General features: G+C 62.5%; 1 protein-coding gene across 1 annotated transcript; it reads left to right on the forward strand.

Annotated features, from left to right (window-relative positions):
• The first annotated feature begins 2663 nt into the window (after positions 1-2663).
• PMEL (premelanosome protein) lies at positions 2664-18975 on the forward strand. Its single transcript, XM_064734726.1, has 12 exons — positions 2664-2853; positions 6259-6390; positions 7394-7540; positions 8172-8297; positions 9515-9676; positions 11461-11865; positions 13127-13447; positions 13693-14037; positions 14129-14216; positions 15712-15917; positions 17161-17248; positions 18737-18975. Exons 1-12 carry the CDS (start codon positions 2790-2792, stop codon positions 18894-18896), a joined length of 2244 nt encoding a protein of 747 aa, XP_064590796.1. The 5' UTR covers positions 2664-2789; the 3' UTR covers positions 18897-18975.
• Positions 18976-20264: the final 1289 nt, after the last annotated feature.

Here is a 20264-nt window from a genome sequence, read left to right on the forward strand (position 1 = left end):
GGGACAGGGATTGGGATCGGGACATTGGGGACAGGGACAGGGGATAAGGACAGGGGACAGGGATTGGGATCGGGACACCGGGGACAGGGGACAAGGACAGGGACAGGGATTGGGATCGGGACATTGGGGACAGGGACAGGGGACAGGGATTGGGATCGGGACGTTGGGGACAGGGACCGGTGTCAGGGATTGGGATCGGGACATTGGGGACAAGGACAGGGACAGGGATTGGGATCGGGACATTGGGGACAGGGACAAGGGACAGGGACAGAGGATTGGAATTGGGACACCGGGGTCCGGGACAGGGACCGGGTCGGGGATTGGGATCGGGACACCGGGGACCGGGACAGGGGACAAGGACAGGGACAGGGACAGGGATTGGGATCGGGACACCGGGGACAGGGACCGGGGACCGAAAATTGGAAGAGGGACAGGCACCGGAACCGGGGATTGGGATTGGGACATGGACCAGGACAGAGACTGGGATCGGGACAATGGGGACAGGGACACGGGATTGGAATCGGGACAGGGACCGGAATCGGGACCGGGGAGTGGGATCGGGACTTTGGGGACCGGGATCGGGGATTGGGACCGGGACCGGGACCGGGACTGGGACTGGGATCGAGATCAAGGACCGGGATTGGGATCGGGACCAGGACCGGGATCGGAACTGGGATTGGGATCCGGGACCAGGGATTGGAATTGGAGACAGGGACCGGGACCGGGGACTGAGATTGGGATCGGGACCGGAATCAGGAGCGGGTTTGGGATCAGGATCGGGACCAAAAACCGGGACCGGGGACTGAGATCGGGACTGAGATCGGGACCGGGACCGGGGATTGGAATTGGGATCGGGACCGGGACCGGGGACTGAGATTGGGATCGGGACCGGAATCAGGATCGGGATTGGGATCGGGACCAATGACCGGGACGGCTTCGGGGTCGGTCCCGGGACACCGCCGGCTTCACCCGGGATGCTCGGGCAGTGCCGGGAGCGGACACCGGGACCGCAACCGGACACACGGGGGGGTCACGGGGGACACACGGGGGTCACGGGGAGCGGCCCGGGGGGACGCACGGGGGTCACGGGGGACACACGGGGGTCACGGGGCTCGCCGCACACGCACGAGCGGCCACACGCACCGGGAGAGCCCCGGGGGCACGGAAACGGCCGGGGCACGAAAGATCGGGGTCCCCTCGTGTCCCACACCGGGATCGGGGTCTCTCTGTGCAATCGGGGTCCCCCTGTGTCCCCTCCCGAGATCGGGGTCCCCCCCCGTGTCACCCACCGGGATCGGGGTCCCCCTGTGCAATCGGGGTCCCCCTGTGTGTCCCCTCCCGAGATCGGGGTCCCCCCCCGTGTCACACACCGGGATCGGGGTGCCCCTGCATGTGAAGAATTGGGGACCCCCCCTTTTGTCATGGTCGGGGTCCCCTCGTGTCACCCCCCAGGATCGGGGTCCCTCCCGTGTCACCCACCGGGATCGGGGTCTCTCTGTGCAATCGGGGTCCCCCTGTGTCCCCTCCCGAGATCGGGGTCCCCCCGTGTCACCCCCCAGGATCGGGGTCCCCCCCCGTGTCACGCACCGGGATTGGGGTCCCCTCGTGTGTGCAGAATTGGGGATCCCCCCCTTTTGTCATGATCGGGGTCCCTCCCGTGTCACCCCCCAGGACTGGGGTCCCCCACTCTCCCTAAACTCGGGGACCCCCTTGAGTGCCCCCTCCGTGTGTGCAGAATTGGGGGACCCCTCCCCGTTTTCCTCCCCTGCTTTTCCCCCCCATGGCTCTGTCACCCCCCGACCCCCCCAAAATCCCAAATAACCCCAAAAAAAACCCCCAAAAAACCCCAAATCTCCATCCCTGGGGTCTCCAGGATGGTGGGGCCGCCCCCCAAAACCTCCTCAGTGAATTGGGGGGTCCCTAAATCCACCCCAAACCCCCAAAACTGTGGGGTGGGGTCCCCATGTACCCCCCAAAACCCTCTCAGCGATCTAGGGGGGGTCCCCATGTCCCCCCCAGACCCCCAAAACGGTCCCGATGTCCTCCCCCCCAAACCCCCAAAATGGTGGGGAAGGGGCTCCCTGTGTCCCCCTAAAACTCTGGGGGGGGGTCCCCATGTCCCCCCTGACCCCCATAACTGTGTGTGGGGGGTCCCCATGTCCCCCCCAAAACCCAAACCCCTTCATAGAACTGGTGGGGGGTCCCCATGTCCCCCCCAAAACCCAAAACCCCCTCACCGAACTGGGGGGGGGGTCCCCATGTCCCCCCCAGACCCCCCAAACGGTCCCGATGTCCCCCCCTCCCAAACCCCCAAAATGGTGGGGAAGGGGCTCCCTATGTCCCCCCAAAACTCTGGGGGGGGGTCCCCATGTCCCCCCCTGACCCCCATAACTGTGGGAGGGGGTCCCCATGTCCCCCCTGACCCCCAAAATGGTCCCGATGTCCCCCCCCCCAAACCCCCAAAATGGTGGGGAAGGGGCTCCCCATGTCCCCCCAAAACTCTGGGGGGGTCCCCATGTCCCCCCATGTCCCCCCACCCCCTCCCCCGCACGTGGCCCCACGTGGGTTGGGGCGTCCCCTGCGCGCCCCCCCCATTTTGGTGGGCGGAGTTATGCAAATGATCATCCAATCGGGGATGACTGTGGGCGGGGTTATGCAAATAAACACCTCATTGGGGGCCATGTGGGCGGGGTTATGCAAATGAGCGCCCCCTTTTTGCGGCGCTGCCGCCGCTGCCGGCGCCTCTGCCCCGGCCGAGCCGAGCGAGGAGCGCGACACGAGCGGGGACCATGAGGGGGCTCGGGGCCATCGCGGTGCTGGGGGCGCTCCTCGTCCTGGCTGAGGCTCAGAGCAGTAAGTTGGGATTTTTGGGGGGTGGGGGGCTTCATCCTGTGGGGTTTTGGGGTGCAGAGCCCTCCCTGAAAGGGAAATCCTTCATGGAGCTGAGTCGCACCCCAATATTCCCCCTTTGGTGTGGTTGTGGGTCTCTAGAAGTGGTTTTGGGGTCCCTGTGGGTGGTTGGGGTTCGGGTTAGAGGCATAAATAGCTTTTTTTGGAGGGTCAGAGCTTCATCCTGTGGGGTTTTGGGGTGCAGAGCCCACCCTGAAAGGGAAATCCTTCATGGAGTTGAGTTGCACCCCAATATTTCCCCTCTGGGGTGGTTGTGGGGTCTCTAGAAGTGGTTTTGGGGTCTCTGGGGCTGCTTTGGGGTTTGGGTTAGAGGCATAAATGGGTTTTTTTTTGGGGTGGCGGGAGTCCAGAGTTCCATCTTTTGGGGTTTTGGGGTGCAGAGCCCACCCTGAAAGGGAAATCCTTCATGGAGTTGGGTTGTACCCCGATAATCCCCATTTGGGGTTTGGATTAGCGGCATAAATGGCTTTTTTTGGAGGGTCAGAGCTTCATCCTTTGGGGTTTTGGGGTGCAGAGCCCACCCTGAAAGGGAAATCCTTCATGGGGTTGGGTTGTACCCCAATATTCCCCCTTTGGGATGGTTTTGGGTTCAGGTTAGAGGCATAAATTGGGTTTTTTTGGGGTGCAGGGGGTGTCAAGAGTTCCATCTTTTGGGGTTTTGGGGTGCAGAGCCCCCGCTTAAAGGGAGATCCTTCACGAAGCTGGGTTGAACCCCGATATTCCCATTTGGGGGTGGTTTTGGGGTCTCTGGGGGTGGATTTGGGGTTTCTGGGGGTGGTTTTGGGGTCTCTGGGGGTGGATTTGGGGTTTCTGGGGGTGATTTTGGGGTGGATTTTGGGGTTTCTGGGGGTGATTTTGGGGGTGGATTTTGGGGTCTCTGGGGGTGATTTTGGGGTGGATTTGGGGTCTCTGGGGGTGGATTTTGGGGTCTCTGGGGGTGGATTTGGGGTCTCTGGGGGTGGATTTGGGGTTTCTGGGGGTGATTTTGGGGTGGATTTGGGGTCTCTGGGGGTGGATTTTGGGGTCTCTAGGGTGGATTTTGGGGTCCCTGGGGGTGGATTTGGGGTTTCTGGGGGTGATTTTGGGGTGGATTTTGGGGTCTCTGGGGGGTGATTTTGGGGTCTCGGGGTGGATTTGGAGGTCTCTGGGGGTGGATTTGGGGTTTCTGGGGGTGATTTTGGGGTGGATTTTGGGTCTCTGGGGGTGATTTTGAGGTCTCTGGGGGTGGATTTGGGGTCCGACGCTGGGGGGGGTCACAGGGGACTTTGCAGCCCCCCAACACTGGGGTGACCCTGCAGCCCCCCCAGCCCGGGGTGTCCCCGTCCCGTCCCGGCCCGGCCCGGCCCGGCTCAGCTGAGCGTCACATGCAGCGGCTTTGGGGCCACGTGACGGCTTTGGCCGCGCGTGCCTGGGCCCGAGCTCCGTCACGAGGGCCCCGAGCCCCCCCCCCGGGTCCCCCCAGGGTCGGGGGGACACCCCAGGGTGGGGGGGGGGGTCGACCCCGGCAAAGGGGAGACCCCTGGGTCATGTTGGGGGGACATTGGGGACATTGGGGACCTCAGTGACCCCTGGGACTTGGGGACATGGGGGACATTGGGGACTTGTCAAACTCCCAAGAATTGGGGACATGGAGGGTCTGGCAGTGTCCTGAGAGTGGGGGACATTGGGGACGTTGGGGACCTCAGTGACACCTGAGAATTGGGGACATTGGGGACCTGGCAGTGTCCTGAAAGTGAGGGACAAGGGGGCCTTGTCAGACCCCTGCAAGTTGGGGACATTGGGGACCTCAGTGACACCTGAGAGCTGGGGACACTGGGAACCTGGCAGTGTCTTGGGAGTGTCCTGGGAATGGGGGACATTGGGGACGTTGGGGACCTCAGTGACCCCTGGGACTTGGGGACATGGGGGACTTGTCAAACTCCCAAGAATTGAGGACACAGGGGACCTGGCAGTGTCCTGAGAGTGGGGGACACTGGGGACGTTGGGGACCTCAGTGACACCTGAGAGTTGGGGACACTGGGAACCTGGCAGTGTCTTGGGAGTGTCCTGGGAATAGGGGACATTGGGGACATTGGGGACCTCAGTGACCACCAAGAGTTGGGGACATGGGGGATGTGGCAGTGTCCTGAGAGCTGGGGACATTGGGGACATTGGGGACCTCAGTGACACCTGAGAGTTGGGGACATGGGGAACCTGGCAGTGTCTTGGGAGTGTCCTGGGAATGGGGGACATTGGGGACGTTGGGGACCTCAGTGACCCCTGGGACTTGGGGACATGGGGGACACTGGGGACTTGTCAAACTCCCAAGAATTGGGGACACAGGGGGCCTGGCAGTGTCCTGAGAGTGGGGGACATTGGGGACCTCAGTGACCCCTGGGACTTGGGGACATTGTGGGACCTGGCAGTGTCCTGAGAGTGGGGGACATTGGGGACCTCAGTGACCCCTGGGACTTGGGGACATTGGGGACCTGGGAGTGTCCTGAAAGTGAGGGACAAGGGGGCCTTGTCAGACCCCTCCATGTTGGGGACATCGGGGACATGGGGGGACCTGGCAATGTCCTGGGAGTGAGGGACATGGGGGACATTGGGGACCTCAGTGACCACTGAGAGTTGGGGACATGGGGGACCTGGCAGTGTCCTGAGAGTGGGGGACATTGGGGACCTCATTGACCACCAAGAGTTGGGGACACTGGGAACATGGCAGTGTCTTGGGAGTGTCCTGGGAATGGGGGACATTGGGGACGTTGGGGACCTCAGTGACCCCTGGGACTTGGGGACATGGAGGACATTGGGGACTTGTCAAACTCCCAAGAATTGGGGACACAGGGGACCTGGCAGTGTCCTGAGAGTGGGGGACATTGGGGACATCGGGGACCTCACTGAGCACCGAGAGCTGGGGACATTGGGGACCTCAGTGACCCCTGGGACTTGGGGACATGGGGGACATTGGGGACTTGTCAAACTCCCAAGAACTGGGGACACAGGGGACCTGGCAGTGTCCTGAGAGTGGGGGACATTGGGGACCTCACCACTGAGAGTTGGGGACATGACAGCCGCTGAAAATGGGGGACATGGGGGGGACACGACAAACCTCTGAAAATGGGGACACAGGGGGCCACGTGGGACCCTTCATCCCCCTGAGTGTAAGGGGCACGTTGGGGACATGGCAGCCCCCAAAAATGGTGACATGGGGGACCCGACTGCCCTCCGAAAATGGGGACACGGGGGGGGACATGACAACCCCCCAAAACAGGGGACATGGGGGACATGTGGGAGCCGAGAGCCCCCCGGAAGCGGTGCCAGGTGTGGCGCTGTCGCTGAGCGGTGTCGCCGTCGCTGTCCCCGCAGGAGCCGCCGGGCGGGGCCGCAGCCGCGGGCGGGGCCCGGCCTGGAGCGGGCAGGGCCGGCCGGGGCCGTTCGGAGCCTGGGACTCGGCGCTGTACCCGCCCTGGCAGCGCGACAGCCGCGACTGCTGGACAGGTGAGTGCCACCCCCGGGGCCGGGTCACCTGCCCGGGGTGGCCGTGTCACCCACCTGGGCTGGCCATGCCACCCCCGGGGCCGGGTCACCTGCCCACTGTGACCGTGTCACCCACCCATGGTGACCGTGTCACCTACCCAGGGTGGCCGTGTCACCTACCCAGGGTGTCATCTACCGGCCATGTCATCTACCTGGGCTGGTCATGTCCCCGGTGGGGTCCGGCCATGTCACCGAGCCCCACCCCGATGATGTCCCCAAGCAGGTGGTGCTGTCACCTACCCAGGCTGGCTGTGTCACCCACCTGGGCTGGCCATGTCACCAGAGGGATCTGGCTGTGTCACCTGCCCACAGTGACCGTGTCACCTACCCGGACCAGCCGTGTCACCCTCCAGGGCTGGTTCTGTTCCTGGGAGGGTCCAGGCTGTGTCACCCACCCATGGTGACCGTGTCACCCACCTGGGCTGGCCCTGCCATTGACACCCCCCTGGATGCTGTCCCTGCATAGGTGGCGGTGTCACCTAGCCGGGTTGGCTGTGCCACCCACCCGGGGTGGCCATGTCACCAGGGGGGTCTGGCTCTGTCACTGACCCCTCCCTGCTGTTTTCCCCGTGCAGGTGGCAATGTCACCTACCTGGGCTGGCTCTGTCACCCACCCACAATGACCCTGTCACCCTCCCTGGCCTGGCCGTGTCACCAGTGGGGTCTGGCCGTGTCACCAGTGGGGTCTGGCCATGTCACCAGTGGGGTCTGGCCGTGTCACCAGTGGGGTCTGGCCGTGTCACTGACCTGTCCCCGCTGCTGTCCCCGCACAGGTGGCGATGTCACCTACCCGGGCTGGCCGTGTCACTGACCCCTCTCCCATTGTCCCCTCGCAGGTGGCGATGTCACCTACCCGGGCTGGCCGTGTCACTGACCTGTCCCCTCTGCTGTCCCCGCACAGGTGGCGATGTCACCTACCCGGGCTGGCCGTGTCACTGACCCCTCTCCCATTGTCCCCTCGCAGGTGGCGATGTCACCTTCGACATCAGCAACGACGCGCCGACGCTGGCGGGCGCCCAGGCCACGTTCTCCATCGCGCTGCGCCTGCCGGGCACCCAGCGGGCACTGCCCGACGGCCGCGTGGTCTGGGGGCAGAACTGCACCGTCAATGGTCTGGGAGCCCCGAAACACCCTGAAACTACCCCAAAAACCACCCTAAAACCACCCTGAAACAACCCCAAAAACCACCCTGAAACAACCCCAAAAACCACCCTGAAACAACCCCAAAAACCACCCTGAAACAACCCTAAAACCACCCTGAAACAACCCCAAAAACCACCCTGAAACTACCCCAAAAACCACCCTGAAACCACCCTGAAACAACCCCAAAAACCAGCCTGAAACTACCCCAAAAACCACCCTGAAACTACCCCAAAAACCACCCTGAAACCACCCTGAAACAACCCCAAAAACCACCCTGAAACTGCCCATAACTAACCCCAAAACCACCCTGAAACCATCCCCAAAACATCCCAAACCAACCCCAAAACCACCCAAAACCCGCCCTAAAACTACCCCAAAACCATCCCAAACTACCCTGAAACAACCCAAAACTAACCCAAAAACCACCCTGAAACTGCCCAAAACCCCTTAAACCTCCAAAACCACCCCAAAACCACCCTGAAACAACCCCAAAACTACCCTTAAATCACCTGAAACCACCCCAAACTCCCCAAAACCCCGGTGTCCCCTTTACCCCGTGTGTCCCCACGGTGTCCCCAATGTCCCCGCTGTCCCCACAGGCACGCAGGTGGCACAGGGGGACCCGGTGTTCCCGGAGCAGCCGGACGCCACCGGCACCTTCCCGGACGGGAGCCCCCTGCCCCGGGGCCGGCGCGGGAAATTCGTCTACGTCTGGTGGACCTGGGGTGAGTGGGGTGGCACCGCTGTCCCCAGGGTGGCACCGCTGTCACCAGGGTGGCACTGCTGTCACCAGGTGGCACTGACCCCCTGAGGTGGCACTGACAGCATTGTGGTGGCACCGCTGTCCCCAGGGTGGCACCGCTGTCACCAGGGTGGCACCGCTGTCCCCAGGGTGGCACTGACCCCCTGAGGTGGCACTGACAGCATTGTGGTGGCACCGCTGTCCCCAGGGTGGCACTGACCCCCTGAGGTGGCACTGACAGCATTGTGGTGGCACCGCTGTCCCCAAGGTGGCACTGCTGTCCCCGGGGCGGCACCGAATCCCTCTGGTGGCACCGCTGTCCCCAGGGTGGCACTGCTGTCCCCAGGGTGGCACTGACCCCCTGAGGTGACATTGACAGCACTGTGGTGGCACTGACCCCATTTTGGTGGCACTGACCCCACTGTGGTGGCACTGACCACACTGTGGTGGCACCAATCTCGCTGTGGTGGCACTGACCCTTCTACGGTGGCACTGACTCTGCCATGGTGGCACTGACCTCTTGTAGTGACACTCACCCCGCCGTGGTGGCACTGACTTCGCTGTGGTGGCACTGTCCCCATTGTGGTGGCACTGTCCCCATTGTGGTGACACTGTTCCTGCTGTGATGGCACTGTCCTGATGGTGGCACTGTCCCCACGGTGGTGGCACTGTCCCCATTGTCCCCACTGTCCCCAGGGCGGTACTGGCAGGTGCTGGACGGGCCGGTGTCACAGCTCACCGTGGCACTGTCCCCATGGTGGTGGCACTGTTGTCCCCAGGGCGGTACTGGCAGGTGCTGGGCGGGATGTCCCCATGGTGGTGGCACTGTCCCCATTGTCCCCATTGTCCCCAGGGCGGTACTGGCAGGTGCTGGACGGGCGGTGTCCCAGCTCACCGTGGCACTATCCCCGTGGTGGTGGCACTGTCCCCATTGTTCCCATTGTTGTCCCCATTGTCCCCAGGGCGGTACTGGCAGGTGCTGGGTGGGATGTTCCCACTATGGTGGCACTGTCCCCATGGTGGTGGCACTGTCCCCATTGTCCCCATTGTCCCCACTCCCCGTTGTCCCCAGGGCAGTACTGGCAGGTGCTGGGTGGGATGTCCCCGTGGTGGTGGCACTGTCCCCATTGTCCCCATTGTCCCCACTGTCCCCATTGTCCCCACTGTCCCCATTGTCCCCATTGTCCCCGCTGTCCCCAGGGCGGTACTGGCAGGTGCTGGACGGGCCGGTGTCCCAGCTCACCGTGGACACCCAGGGGGTGGCACTCGGCTCCTACACCATGGAGGTCACCGTGTACCACGCCCGGGGACGGCAGAAATTCGTCCCCATCGGCCACGGCAGCAGCCAGTTCAGTGTCACCGGTGGGTGACAGCCGGGGGACACCGGGGGGTGACAACGGGACACCGGGGGGGCACGGGATGGGTGACATAGGGGGCACAGGGTGGGGGGATTTGGAATGGGAAATGGGGGGGATTTGGGGTGGGAGTGGTGGGTGAAGGGGTGCAGGTGACACTGGGTGTAGGTGACATTGGGTGTGGGTGGCACTGGGTGTAGGTGACACTGGGTGTGGGTGACATTGGGTGTGGGTGACACTGGGTGCAGGTGACACTGGGTGCAGGTGACATTGGGTGTGGGTGACACTGGGTGCAGGTGACACTGGGTGTGGGTGACACTGGGTGTGGGTGGCACTGGGTGCAGGTGACATTGGGTGTGGGTGACACTGGGTGTGGGTGACATTGGGTGTGGGTGACACTGGGTGTGGGTGGCACTAGGTTTCAGGACTGTGACACTGGGTTTTGGGGCTGAAGGTGACACTGGGCACAGGTGACACTGGCTGTAGGTGACAGTGCAAGTGGCACTGGGTGCTGAGGCTGAAGGTGACACTGGGTGTAGGTGATAGTGCAGGTGACACTGGGTGCAGGTGACCCTGGGTGCAGGTGACACTGGGTGCAGATGACACTGGGTTTCGGGTCTGTGACACTAGATTTTGGGGGCAGTAGGTGACACTGGCTGCTGAGGCTGGAGGTGACGCTGGGTGCTGAGGCTGGAGGTGACACTGGGTGCAGGTGACACTGGATGCTTGAGCCATAGGTGACACTAGATGTGGGTGACACCGGGTGCTGAGGCTGGAGGTGACACCAGGTGTAGTTGACACTGGCTGTAGGTGACAGTGCAGGTGACACTGGGTGTGGGTGACACCAGGTGCAAGTGACACTGGGTGCAGGTGACACTGGCTATAAGTGACACTGGCTGTAGGTGACAGTGCAGGTGACACTGGCTGTAGGTGACTGTGCAGATGACGCTGGGTGCGGGTGACACTGGGTGCAGGTGACACTGGCTATAAGTGACACTGGCTGTAGGTGACAGTGCAGGTGACACTGGCTGTAAGTGACACTGGCTGTAGGTGACAGTGCAGGTGACACTGGCTGTAGGTGACACCGTGCACAGGTGACACCACACACCACCCCTCCATCTCCCAGTCACTCCCCTGCCATCCCCACGCTGTCCCCACACCCTCACTGTGTCCCTGCACTGTCCCCAGCTGTCCCCCTACCCTCACTATGTCCCCACACTGTCCCCTCGCTGTCCCCACACCTTCACCTTGTCCCCCCACTATCCCTGCACTGTCGCCCTATTCTCACCTTGTCCCCACACTGTCCCCTCGCTGTCCCCACCCTCACTATGCCCTGGGCTGTCCCCAATTGTTCCCACCCTCACGCTGTCCCCACGCTGTCCCCACACTGTCCCCCCACCCTCACCATGTCCCCAACTGTCCCCATACCCTCACCGTGTCCCCAACTGTCCCCCACCCTCACCGTGTCCCCACGCTGTCCCCACACTGTCCCCCCACCCTCACTATGTCCCCTTGCTGTCCCCTCGCTGTCCCTCCACTGTCCCCACCCTCACGTTGTCCCCACGCTGTCCCCACACTGTCCCCCCACCCTCACTATGCCCTGGGCTGTCCCCAACTGTCCCCCCCCTCGCGCTGTCCCCTGGCTGTCCCCACACTGTCCCCCCACCCTCACTATGTCCCTGGGCTGTCCCCAACTGTCCTCTCACCCTCACGCTGTCCCCGCTCTGTCCCCCCCGTCACGCTGTCCCCACACTGTCCCCCACCCTCACGCTGTCCCCACGCTGTCCCCAGACCAGGTCCCGCTCTCGGTGGCGGTGTCGCAGCTCCCGGACGCGGCGGTGCCGGTGCCCGCCGGTGGCGGTGCCTTCGTGCGGAACCGCGCGGTGGCGTTCGCGGTGCGGCTGCACGACCCGAGCCGGTACCTGCGCCACGCCGACGTGTCCTTCTCGTGGGACTTCGGCGACCAGAGCGGGACCCTCATCACGCGCAGCGCCACCGTCACCCACACCTATCGCGACATCGGCACCTTCTCGGCGCGCCTGGTGCTGCAGGCCGCCATCCCGCTCAGCCCCTGCGGGCCCAGCACGGCCCCCGCCGTCACCACCGGCGGCGGCACCGAGCCCGCGGCCACCACCGGCGGTGGCACCGAGCCCGCGGCCACCACGGCCACCCCCGCCTCGGGGGGACAGAGCACGGGTAAGGGGATGGGGGATAGGGTGGGGTCGGTGTCACCGTGGGGTGGGGGACAGGCTGGGGTTGTCACAGTGGGTGGTTTGTGGCACTGGTGTCGCCAAACCCCCCAGAGCCACCACAATCCATAGTGTGTGTCACCAGTGTCCCCAAACCCCCCAGAGCCACCCTATCCTATAGTGAGTGTCACCAGTGTCCCCAAAGCCCCAGAGCCACCACAATCCACAGTGTCACTAGTGTCCCCAAACCCCCCAGAGCCACCACAATCCATAGTGTGTGTCACCAGTGTCCCCAAACCCCCCAGAGCCACCACAATCCATAGTGTGTGGCACTGGTGTCGCCAAACCCCCCAGAGCCACCACAATCCATAGTGGGTGTCACCAGTGTCCCCAAACCCCCCAGAGCCACCACAATCCATAGTGTGTGTCACCAGTGTCCCCAAACCCCCCAGAGCCACCACAATCCATAGTGTGTGTCACCAGTGTCCCCAAACCCTCCAGAGCCACCACAATCCATAGTGTGTGTCACCAGTGTCCCCCTACTCTCCAATGTCCCCCCTCCCCATAATTTGTGTCACCAGTGTCCCCAAACCCCCCAGAGCCACCACAATCCATAGTCTGTGTCACCAGTGTCCCCAAACACCCCAGTGCCACCCTACCCCATAATTTGTGTCCCCCCAAACTCCCCAGAGCCCCCAGACCCCCCCAACCCACCTTGTGGTCCCCCAATGTCACCTAAGGGGACACGGAGCACCCCGGACACTTCAGCTGGGGGGTCCCAAGGGGACCCCAAACCAAGAGGTGACCCCAGTCTTGACTCTGGGGGGATCCCGGGGGTGACCCCAGCCCGGATCGGGGGGTCCCCGGGTGACCCCAGCTCGGATTTGGGGGTCCCCGGGTGACCCCAGCCCGGATTTGGGGGTCCCCGGGTGACCCCAGCCCGGATTTTGGGGATCCCCGGATGACCCTAGCCCGGATTTGGGGGTCCCCGGGTGACCCCAGCCCGGATTTTGGGGATCCCCGGATGACCCTAGCCCGGATTTGAGGGTCCCCGGATGACCCCAGCTCGGATTTGGGTGTCCCCAGGTGACCCCAGCCCGGATTTGGGGGTCCCCGGGTGACCCCAGCCCGGATTTGAGGGTCCCCGGGTGACCCCAGCCCGGATTTGGGGGTCCCCGGGTGACCCCAGCCCGGATTTGGGGGTCCCCGGGTGACCCCAGCCCGGATTTGGGGGTCTCCAGGTGACCCCAGCCCCTTTTCCCCCGCAGCCCCCGCAGCCTCCGGGGAGCCGGCAGAGCCCACGGGGGGCTCGGCAGCGGAACCGTCGGACCCGGCTGTCACCGATCCCTCTGTCCCCGTTGTCACCGACCCCTCTGTCACCGATCCCTCTGTCCCCATTGTCACCGATCCCTCTGTCCCCGTTGTCACCGATCCCGTTGTCACCGACCCCGCCGCCACCGAGCTCTCGGTCCCCGCTGTCACCGCCAGCGCCGCTCCTGTCGCCTCCTCCGCGTCCCCCGCTGTCGCCACCGCGCCCGGGGCCACCTCTGTCCCCTCTGTCCCCTCGGTGGAAGCGACAGCGGCTGCAGGTGGGTGGTGGCCCTGCCCGGGGGTGGGGACACATCGGGGATTGTCCCCAAGGCCGGGGGTGGGGACACATCGGGGATGTCCCCAAGGCCGGGGGTGGGGACACATCGGGAATTGTCCCCAAGGCCGGGGGTGGGGACACATCGGGGATGTCCCCAAGGTCGGGGGTGGGGACACATCGGGGATGTCCCCAAGGGTTCCGCTGTCCCCTTGTCCCCACCCCAGCGTTTCCCGTGTGTCCCTGCAGATGCGGTGACAGACGGAGGTGCAAGTGATGCCACAGCTGCTGCCACATCTGGATCGGCCACATCTGGATCGGCCACAGCTGGATCAGCCCTTGATGCCACCGCCGCGGCCACGCTCGCTGTCACCGCAGATGCCACCGTGGGAGCCACCGTGGGAGCCACCGCTGTGTCCCTGGCGGCTGCCACAGCTGGAGCCACATCTGGCGCCACATCTGGAGCCACATCTGGAGCCACATCTGGCACCACAGCCCAGCCCCTGGCACTGGTCAAGCGCCAGGCGCCGGTTGGGGACGTGCCCTGTGTCCTGTACCGCTACGGCACCTTCGCCACCCAGCTGGACATTGTCCGTGAGTCTGGGGTCCCTGGGGGTCTCTGGGGGTCTCTGGGGGGTCCAACCGGGGGTCCCCACCCTGCTGACCCCCCCGTCCCCCTCCCCAGAGGGCATCGAGAGCGTGGCCATCGTGCAGGTGGTGCCCGAGGGCGGCGGCGGCAGCAGCGTGGAGCTGACGGTGACGTGCGAGGGCGGGTGAGCGGGGACAGAGGGGACAGCGGAGGGGACAGCGCCCAAAAGGGTCCCCGAAACCCCCCCAAAGCCTCAAAATGGTCCCAAATCCCCGCAAAAATGACCCCAAACCCCGCAAAAACGGTCCCGAAAGTGACCCCAAATCCCCCAAAATGGACCCAAAACCACCGGAAATGGCCTGAAAATGGCCCCAAATCCCTCCCCAAACTGCCCCCAAAAACGGTCCCAAAAGTGATCCCAAATGCCCCAAAACGGACCTGAAACCACCAGAAATGGCCCGAAAATGGCCCCAAATCCCCCAAAAAACTGCCCCCAAAAACGGTCCCAAAAGTGACCCCAAATCCCCCAAAACGGACCCAAAACCACCAGAAATGGCCTGAAAATGGCCCCAAATCCCCCCAAAAACTGCCCCCAAAAACGGTCCCAAAAGTGACCCCAAATCCCTCAAAATGGACTTGAAACCATCAGAAATGGCCCGAAAATGGCCCCAAATCCCCTCCAAAAACTGCCCCCAAACCCGCAAAAACGGTCCCAAAAATGACCCCAAATCCCCCAAAACGGACCTGAAACCACCGGAAATGGCCTGAAAATGGCCCCAAATCCCCCCAAAAACTGCCCCCAAAGCCCAAGAAATGGTCCCAAAAATGACCCCAAAACCCCCCAAAACTCGTCCCAAAAATGACCCCAAATCCCCCCCAAAACTGCCCCCAAAGCCCAAGAAACGGTCCCAAAAATGACCCCAAATCCCCCCAAAAACGGTCCCAAAAGTGACCCCAAATCCCCCAAAACGGACCCGAAACCACCAAAAATGGCCCCAAAACCCCCCAAATCCTCAAAAACGACCCCAAATGCCACCAAAAACTGCCCCCAAACGCCCCAAAACTGGTCCCAAAAGTGACCTCAAATTCCCCCAAAACTGCCCCCAAAACTGGTCCCAAAAACGCTCCCAAATCCTCCAAAATCCCCGAAAATGACCCAAAATCCCCAAAACCGACCCCCAGGGTGCCGTCGGAGGTGTGCACGGTGGTGGCGGACCCCGAGTGCCGCACGGCCGAGGCCGAGTCGTGCTCGAAATTATCCCAAATCTCCAAAATTATCCCCAAATGGCCCCCAAAACGGCTCCAAATCCTCAATAACGACCCTAAAACCCCTCAAAACAGCTACAAGTACCCAAAATGATCCCAAACCCCCCTCAAAACGGTCTGAAAATCCCCCAAATCTGCCCCCAAAATGGCCCCCAAACATGGTCCCTGAAGTGACCCCAAATGCCCCAAAAACGGTCCCAAAAATGACCCCAAATCCCCCTAAATGGCCCCAAAACGGACCTGAAACCACCAGAAATGGCCTGAAAATGGCCCCGAATCCCCAAAATTATTCCAAATTCCCCCCAAAACTGCCCCTAAACCCCCCTAAACTCCCCAAAAACGCTCCCAAAAACGACCCCAAATCCCCAAAAATGACCCAAAATCCCCGAAAACGACCCAAAACCGACCCGCAGGGTGCCGTCGGAGGTGTGCACGGTGGTGGCGGACCCCGAGTGCCGCACGGCCGAGGCCGAGTCGTGCTCGCCGGTGTCGCCGTCGCCGCCGGGCTGCGAGCTCGTGCTGCGCCAGGACTTCAACCGCAGCGGCCTCTTCTGCCTCAACGTGTCCCTGGCCAACGGCAACGGGCTGGCCGTGGCCACGACACGCGTGGCCGTGGGAGGTGCGACACCGGGACGGGGTCCCCGATGTCCCCTGGGTGTCCCCTGGGTGGTTCCGGGTCCGGGGAAGTGGCGGGGACAGGTCCCGGGGGTGTCCCCAATGTCCCTGGCCGTGGCCTCCACCCGCGTGGCCGTGGGAGGTGCGACACCGGGACGGGGTCCCCAAGGTCCCCAATGTCCCCTGGGTGTCCCCTGGGTGGGGCTGGGTGGTTCCTGGTCCGGGGAAGTGGCGGGGACAGGTCCCGGGGGTGTCCCCAATGTCCCTGGCTGTGGCCTCCACCCGCGTGGCCGTGGGAGGTGGAAGCGGTGGGGACACGTGGACACGGGGACAGGGTCCCCAAGATCCCCTGGGTGTCCCTTAATGGGTGGTTCCTGGTCCCAGTACGTGGCACAGGGTCCTGGGATGTCCCCAAGGTCCCCTGGGTGGTTCCTGGTCCGGGGAAGTGGCGGGGACAGGTCCCGGGGGTGTCCCCAATGTCCCTGGCCGTGGCCTCCACCCGCGTGGCCGTGGGAGGTGCGACACCGCCGCGGGGTCCCCGATGTCCCCTGGGTGTCCCCTGGGTGGGGCTGGGTGGTTTTTGCACCGGGGAGTGACAGGGACACGGGGACAGGGACTGGGGATGTCCCCAATGTCCCCTGAGTGGCACTGGGTGGTTCTCACTCCTGGGAAGTGGCAGGGACGCAGGGTCAGGGTCCTTGAGGTCCCCTGGGTGGGGCTGAGGTGTCCCTGGCCCAGAGGAGGTGACAGGGACATCGGGACAGGGTCCCTGGTGGCACTGGGCTGTCCCTGCTCTGGGAGGTGACAGGGACACAGGGACAGGTTCCGGGGATGTCCCCAAGGTCCCGGGGATGTCCCCAAGGTCCCCTGGGTGCTGCTGGGGTGTTCCTGCTCTGGGGGGTGACAGGGACACAGGGACAGGTCCCGGGGATGTCCCCAATGTCCCCTGGGTGGGATTGAGCTGTCCCAGTCCAACCAGAGGTGACAGGGGCAGGGTCTGGGGATGTCCCCAAGGTCCCGGGGATGTCCCCAATGTCCCCTGGGTGGCACGGAGCTGTCCCTGCTCTGGGAGGTGACAGGGACACAGGGACAGGTCCCGGGGATGTCCCCAAGGTCCCCTGGGTGGGGCTGAGCTGTCCCTGCTCTGGGAGGTGACAGGGACACAGGGACAGGTCCTGGGGATGTCCCCAAGGTCCCGGGGATGTCCCCAAGGTCCCCTGGTGGCACTGGGCTGTCCCTGTCCCCAGGAGCCAGCCCGGCCAGCGGTCACACCACGCTGTTCGTGGGACTCGTGCTGGTGGCGGCCGCCCTGGGCACGGCCGCGTACACCTACAGGTGAGGGGACAGCGGGGACAATGGGGACACTGGGGACGTTTGGGACAGTGGGGGGATTGGGGACATCGGGGGGACAGCGGGGGGATTGGGAACAGTGGAGGATTGGGGACAGTGGGGACATTGGGGACAGCAGGGACATCGGGGGGATTGGGGACATTGGGGACATGGGGGAGCTGGGGACATTGGGGACAGCGGAGACATTGGGGACATTATGGGGTGGAGGTGACACTGTGGGCATATTGGGGACACTTTTTATGGGGTTATTATGGGGTTGGGGACATCGGGGACACTCCCTATGGGGTGGAGGTGACACCGTGGGGGTGGGGACACTCTTTATGGAGTTGGGGACATTGGGGACACTCCCTATAGGTTTGGGGACACTCTGCGGGGGTGAGGACACTTTTTATGGGGTTATTATGGGTTGGGGACATTGGGGACACTCTTTATGGGTTTGGGGACACTTTTTATGGGGTTATTATGGGGTTGTTATGAGGTTGGGGACATTCCCTATGGGGTGGAGGTGACTCTGTGGGGTTGGGGACACTGCGGGGTTGGGGACACTCTTTATGGAGTTGTTACGGGGTTGGGGACATCGGGGACACTCTCTGTGGGGTTGGGGACACTTTGTGGGGTTGGGGACACTCTCTATGGAGTTGGGGACACTCTCTGTGGGGTTGGGGACACTCTTTATGAAGTTGTTACGGGGTTGGGGACATCAGGGACACTCTCTGTGGGGTTGGGGACATTGGGGACACTCTTTATGGGCTTGGGGACACTTTTTATGGGGTTGTTATGAGGTTGGGGACATTCCCTATGGGGTGGAGGTGACTCTGTGGGGTTGGGGACACTCTGTGGGATTGGGGACACTCTCTATGGGATTGGGGACACTCTGTGGGGTTGGGGACACTTTTTATGGGATTGAGGACATCAGGGACACTCCATGGCATGGGCGTGACGCTGTGGGGTTGGGGACATTGGGGACACTTTCTGTGGGGTTGGGGACACTCTGTGGGGTTGGGGACACTCTATGGGATTGGGGACACTCTGTGGGCTTGGGGACACTCTTTATGGAGTTGTTACGGGGTTGGGGACATCTGGGACACTTTCTGTGGCATTGGGGACACTCTCTATGGGATTGGGGACACTCTTAGATGGGGTTGGGGACACTGCCGGGTGGGGACACTCTCTGTGGGGTTGGGGACACTCTGTGGGGTTGGGGACACTCTTTATGGAGTTTTTACGGGGTTGGGGGACATCTGGGACACTTTCTGTGGGGTTGGGGACATCGGGGACACTCTCTGCGGGCTTGGGGACACTTGTGGGGTTGGGGACACTCTATGGGGTTGGGGACACTCTGTGGGCTTGGGGACACTCTTTATGGAGTTGTTACGGGGTTGGGGACATCGGGGACACTTCCAGTGGGGTTGGGGACATCGGGGACACCCCCAACAAGGCCGTGACCCCGTGTCCCCCCCCCCTCCCCTCCAGACGAGCCAAGTCACCGTCGCTGTCCCCGGTGTCCCCTCCGGGCCGGTCGCGGCCGTGGCTGTCCCCAAATGTCCCCGCGGTTCGGCGGCTGCTGCAGCGCGCCCTGGGGGCGCCCCCGAGCGGCGAGAGCAGCCCCCTGCTCCGGGCCCGCTCGGTTTAGGGACCCCCGCCCCAAAATCCCACCCCCCCGGAGCTGGGGACAGACGTGGTGGCCTTGGTGGCACCGGGATTAAAGCTGCGATGCGCCCAAAGCTTTGGCTCTGTGTGATTTTAGAGGGGTCTGGGGGGGTTTGGAGGGGTCCTGGAGGGATTTTAGGGGGCTCTGAGGGGATCCAGGAGGGTTTTGAGGTGATTTTGGGGAATTTGGGGGATCCGGGGGGATTTTGGGAGTGTCTGAGGTGATCTGGGGGGATTTCGGGGGGCTCTTGGGTGGATTTGGGGGGCTCTGAGGGGTCCTGGAGGGATTTTAGGGGGCTCTGGGGGGATCCAGGAGGGTTTTGGGGGGATTTTGGGGGGATTTTGGGGAATTTGGGGGGATTTTGGGGCAGTTTTGGGAGTGTCTGAGGTGATCTGGGGGATTTTGGGGGGCCTTGGGGGTTGCCGAGGTTGGGTTGGGGCTCTGAGGGGATCCAGGAGGGTTTTGAGGTGATTTGGGGAATTTGGGGGGATCCGGGGGGATTTTGGGGCAGTTTTGGGAGTGTCTGAGGTGATCTGGGGGGATTTTGGGGGGCTCTTGGGTGGATTTGGGGGGCTCTGAGGGGTCCTGGAGGTTTTGGAGGTGATTTTGGGGAATTTGGGGGGATCTGGGGGGATTTTGGGAGTGTCTGAGGTGATCTGGGGGGATTTTGGGGGGGCTCTTGGGTGGATTTGGGGGGCTCTGAGGGGATCCTGGGAGGTTTTGGAGGGGTCTTGGGTGGATTTTGGGGGGTCCTGGAGGGGTTTTGGGGGAATTTTGGGGGGATTTGGGGGGTTTTGGGACCCTGAGCCCCCTCCTCCAGGACCCCTCTGTCCAGAAACCCCCGTCCCCCCCAAAATCGACCACGCCCCCTAATTTACATATTAAATAAAGATGTCTTTGATTAAATCTTCCAATGTCTTTATTTGTTAATGGCCACACCCTTGTGTGACCACGCCCATGATATTTACATATAAATGATAGCCACGCCCCCTAATTTTCATAATAATTAAATATCTATTTTGACCACACCTTCCAATTTCCATATATGTTAATGACCGCAACCCATAATTTACATATCAACGAATGACCATGCCCTCTAGTTTGCATATTGGTTAAAAAAAAAAAATCACGTCATTAATTTTGGATGTGCCCTCTAATTTGCATATCCATCAATGGCCACGCCCCCTCAACTACTACTGGCAGCGTTTCCTATTTAAATAATCAACAGTGTCCCTTAATTTACATATAATTTACATATAACAAATGACCACACCCACTTATTTCCATACTGATGTATTACCATACTCTCTAATTACCATATGAATGAAGGTAATTTCCGCTGTTAGCCCC

This window comes from Zonotrichia leucophrys, chromosome 29 (assembly GCF_028769735.1).
Source record: "Zonotrichia leucophrys gambelii isolate GWCS_2022_RI chromosome 29, RI_Zleu_2.0, whole genome shotgun sequence".
NCBI lineage: Eukaryota > Metazoa > Chordata > Aves > Passeriformes > Passerellidae > Zonotrichia > Zonotrichia leucophrys.

What these genes read in the sequence shown, in the direction of transcription:
- PMEL (XM_064734726.1), top strand. Translation starts at nt 2,790, where the DNA reads ATGAGGGGGCTCGGGGCCATCGCGGTGCTGGGGGCGCTCCTCGTCCTG. An exon ending in CTCGGGGGGACAGAGCACGG is followed by an intron (nt 11,866 to 13,126) that starts GTAAGGGGATGG and finishes TTTCCCCCGCAG; the next exon opens with CCCCCGCAGCCTCCGGGGAG. An exon ending in GGAAGCGACAGCGGCTGCAG is followed by an intron (nt 13,448 to 13,692) that starts GTGGGTGGTGGC and finishes GTGTCCCTGCAG; the next exon opens with ATGCGGTGACAGACGGAGGT.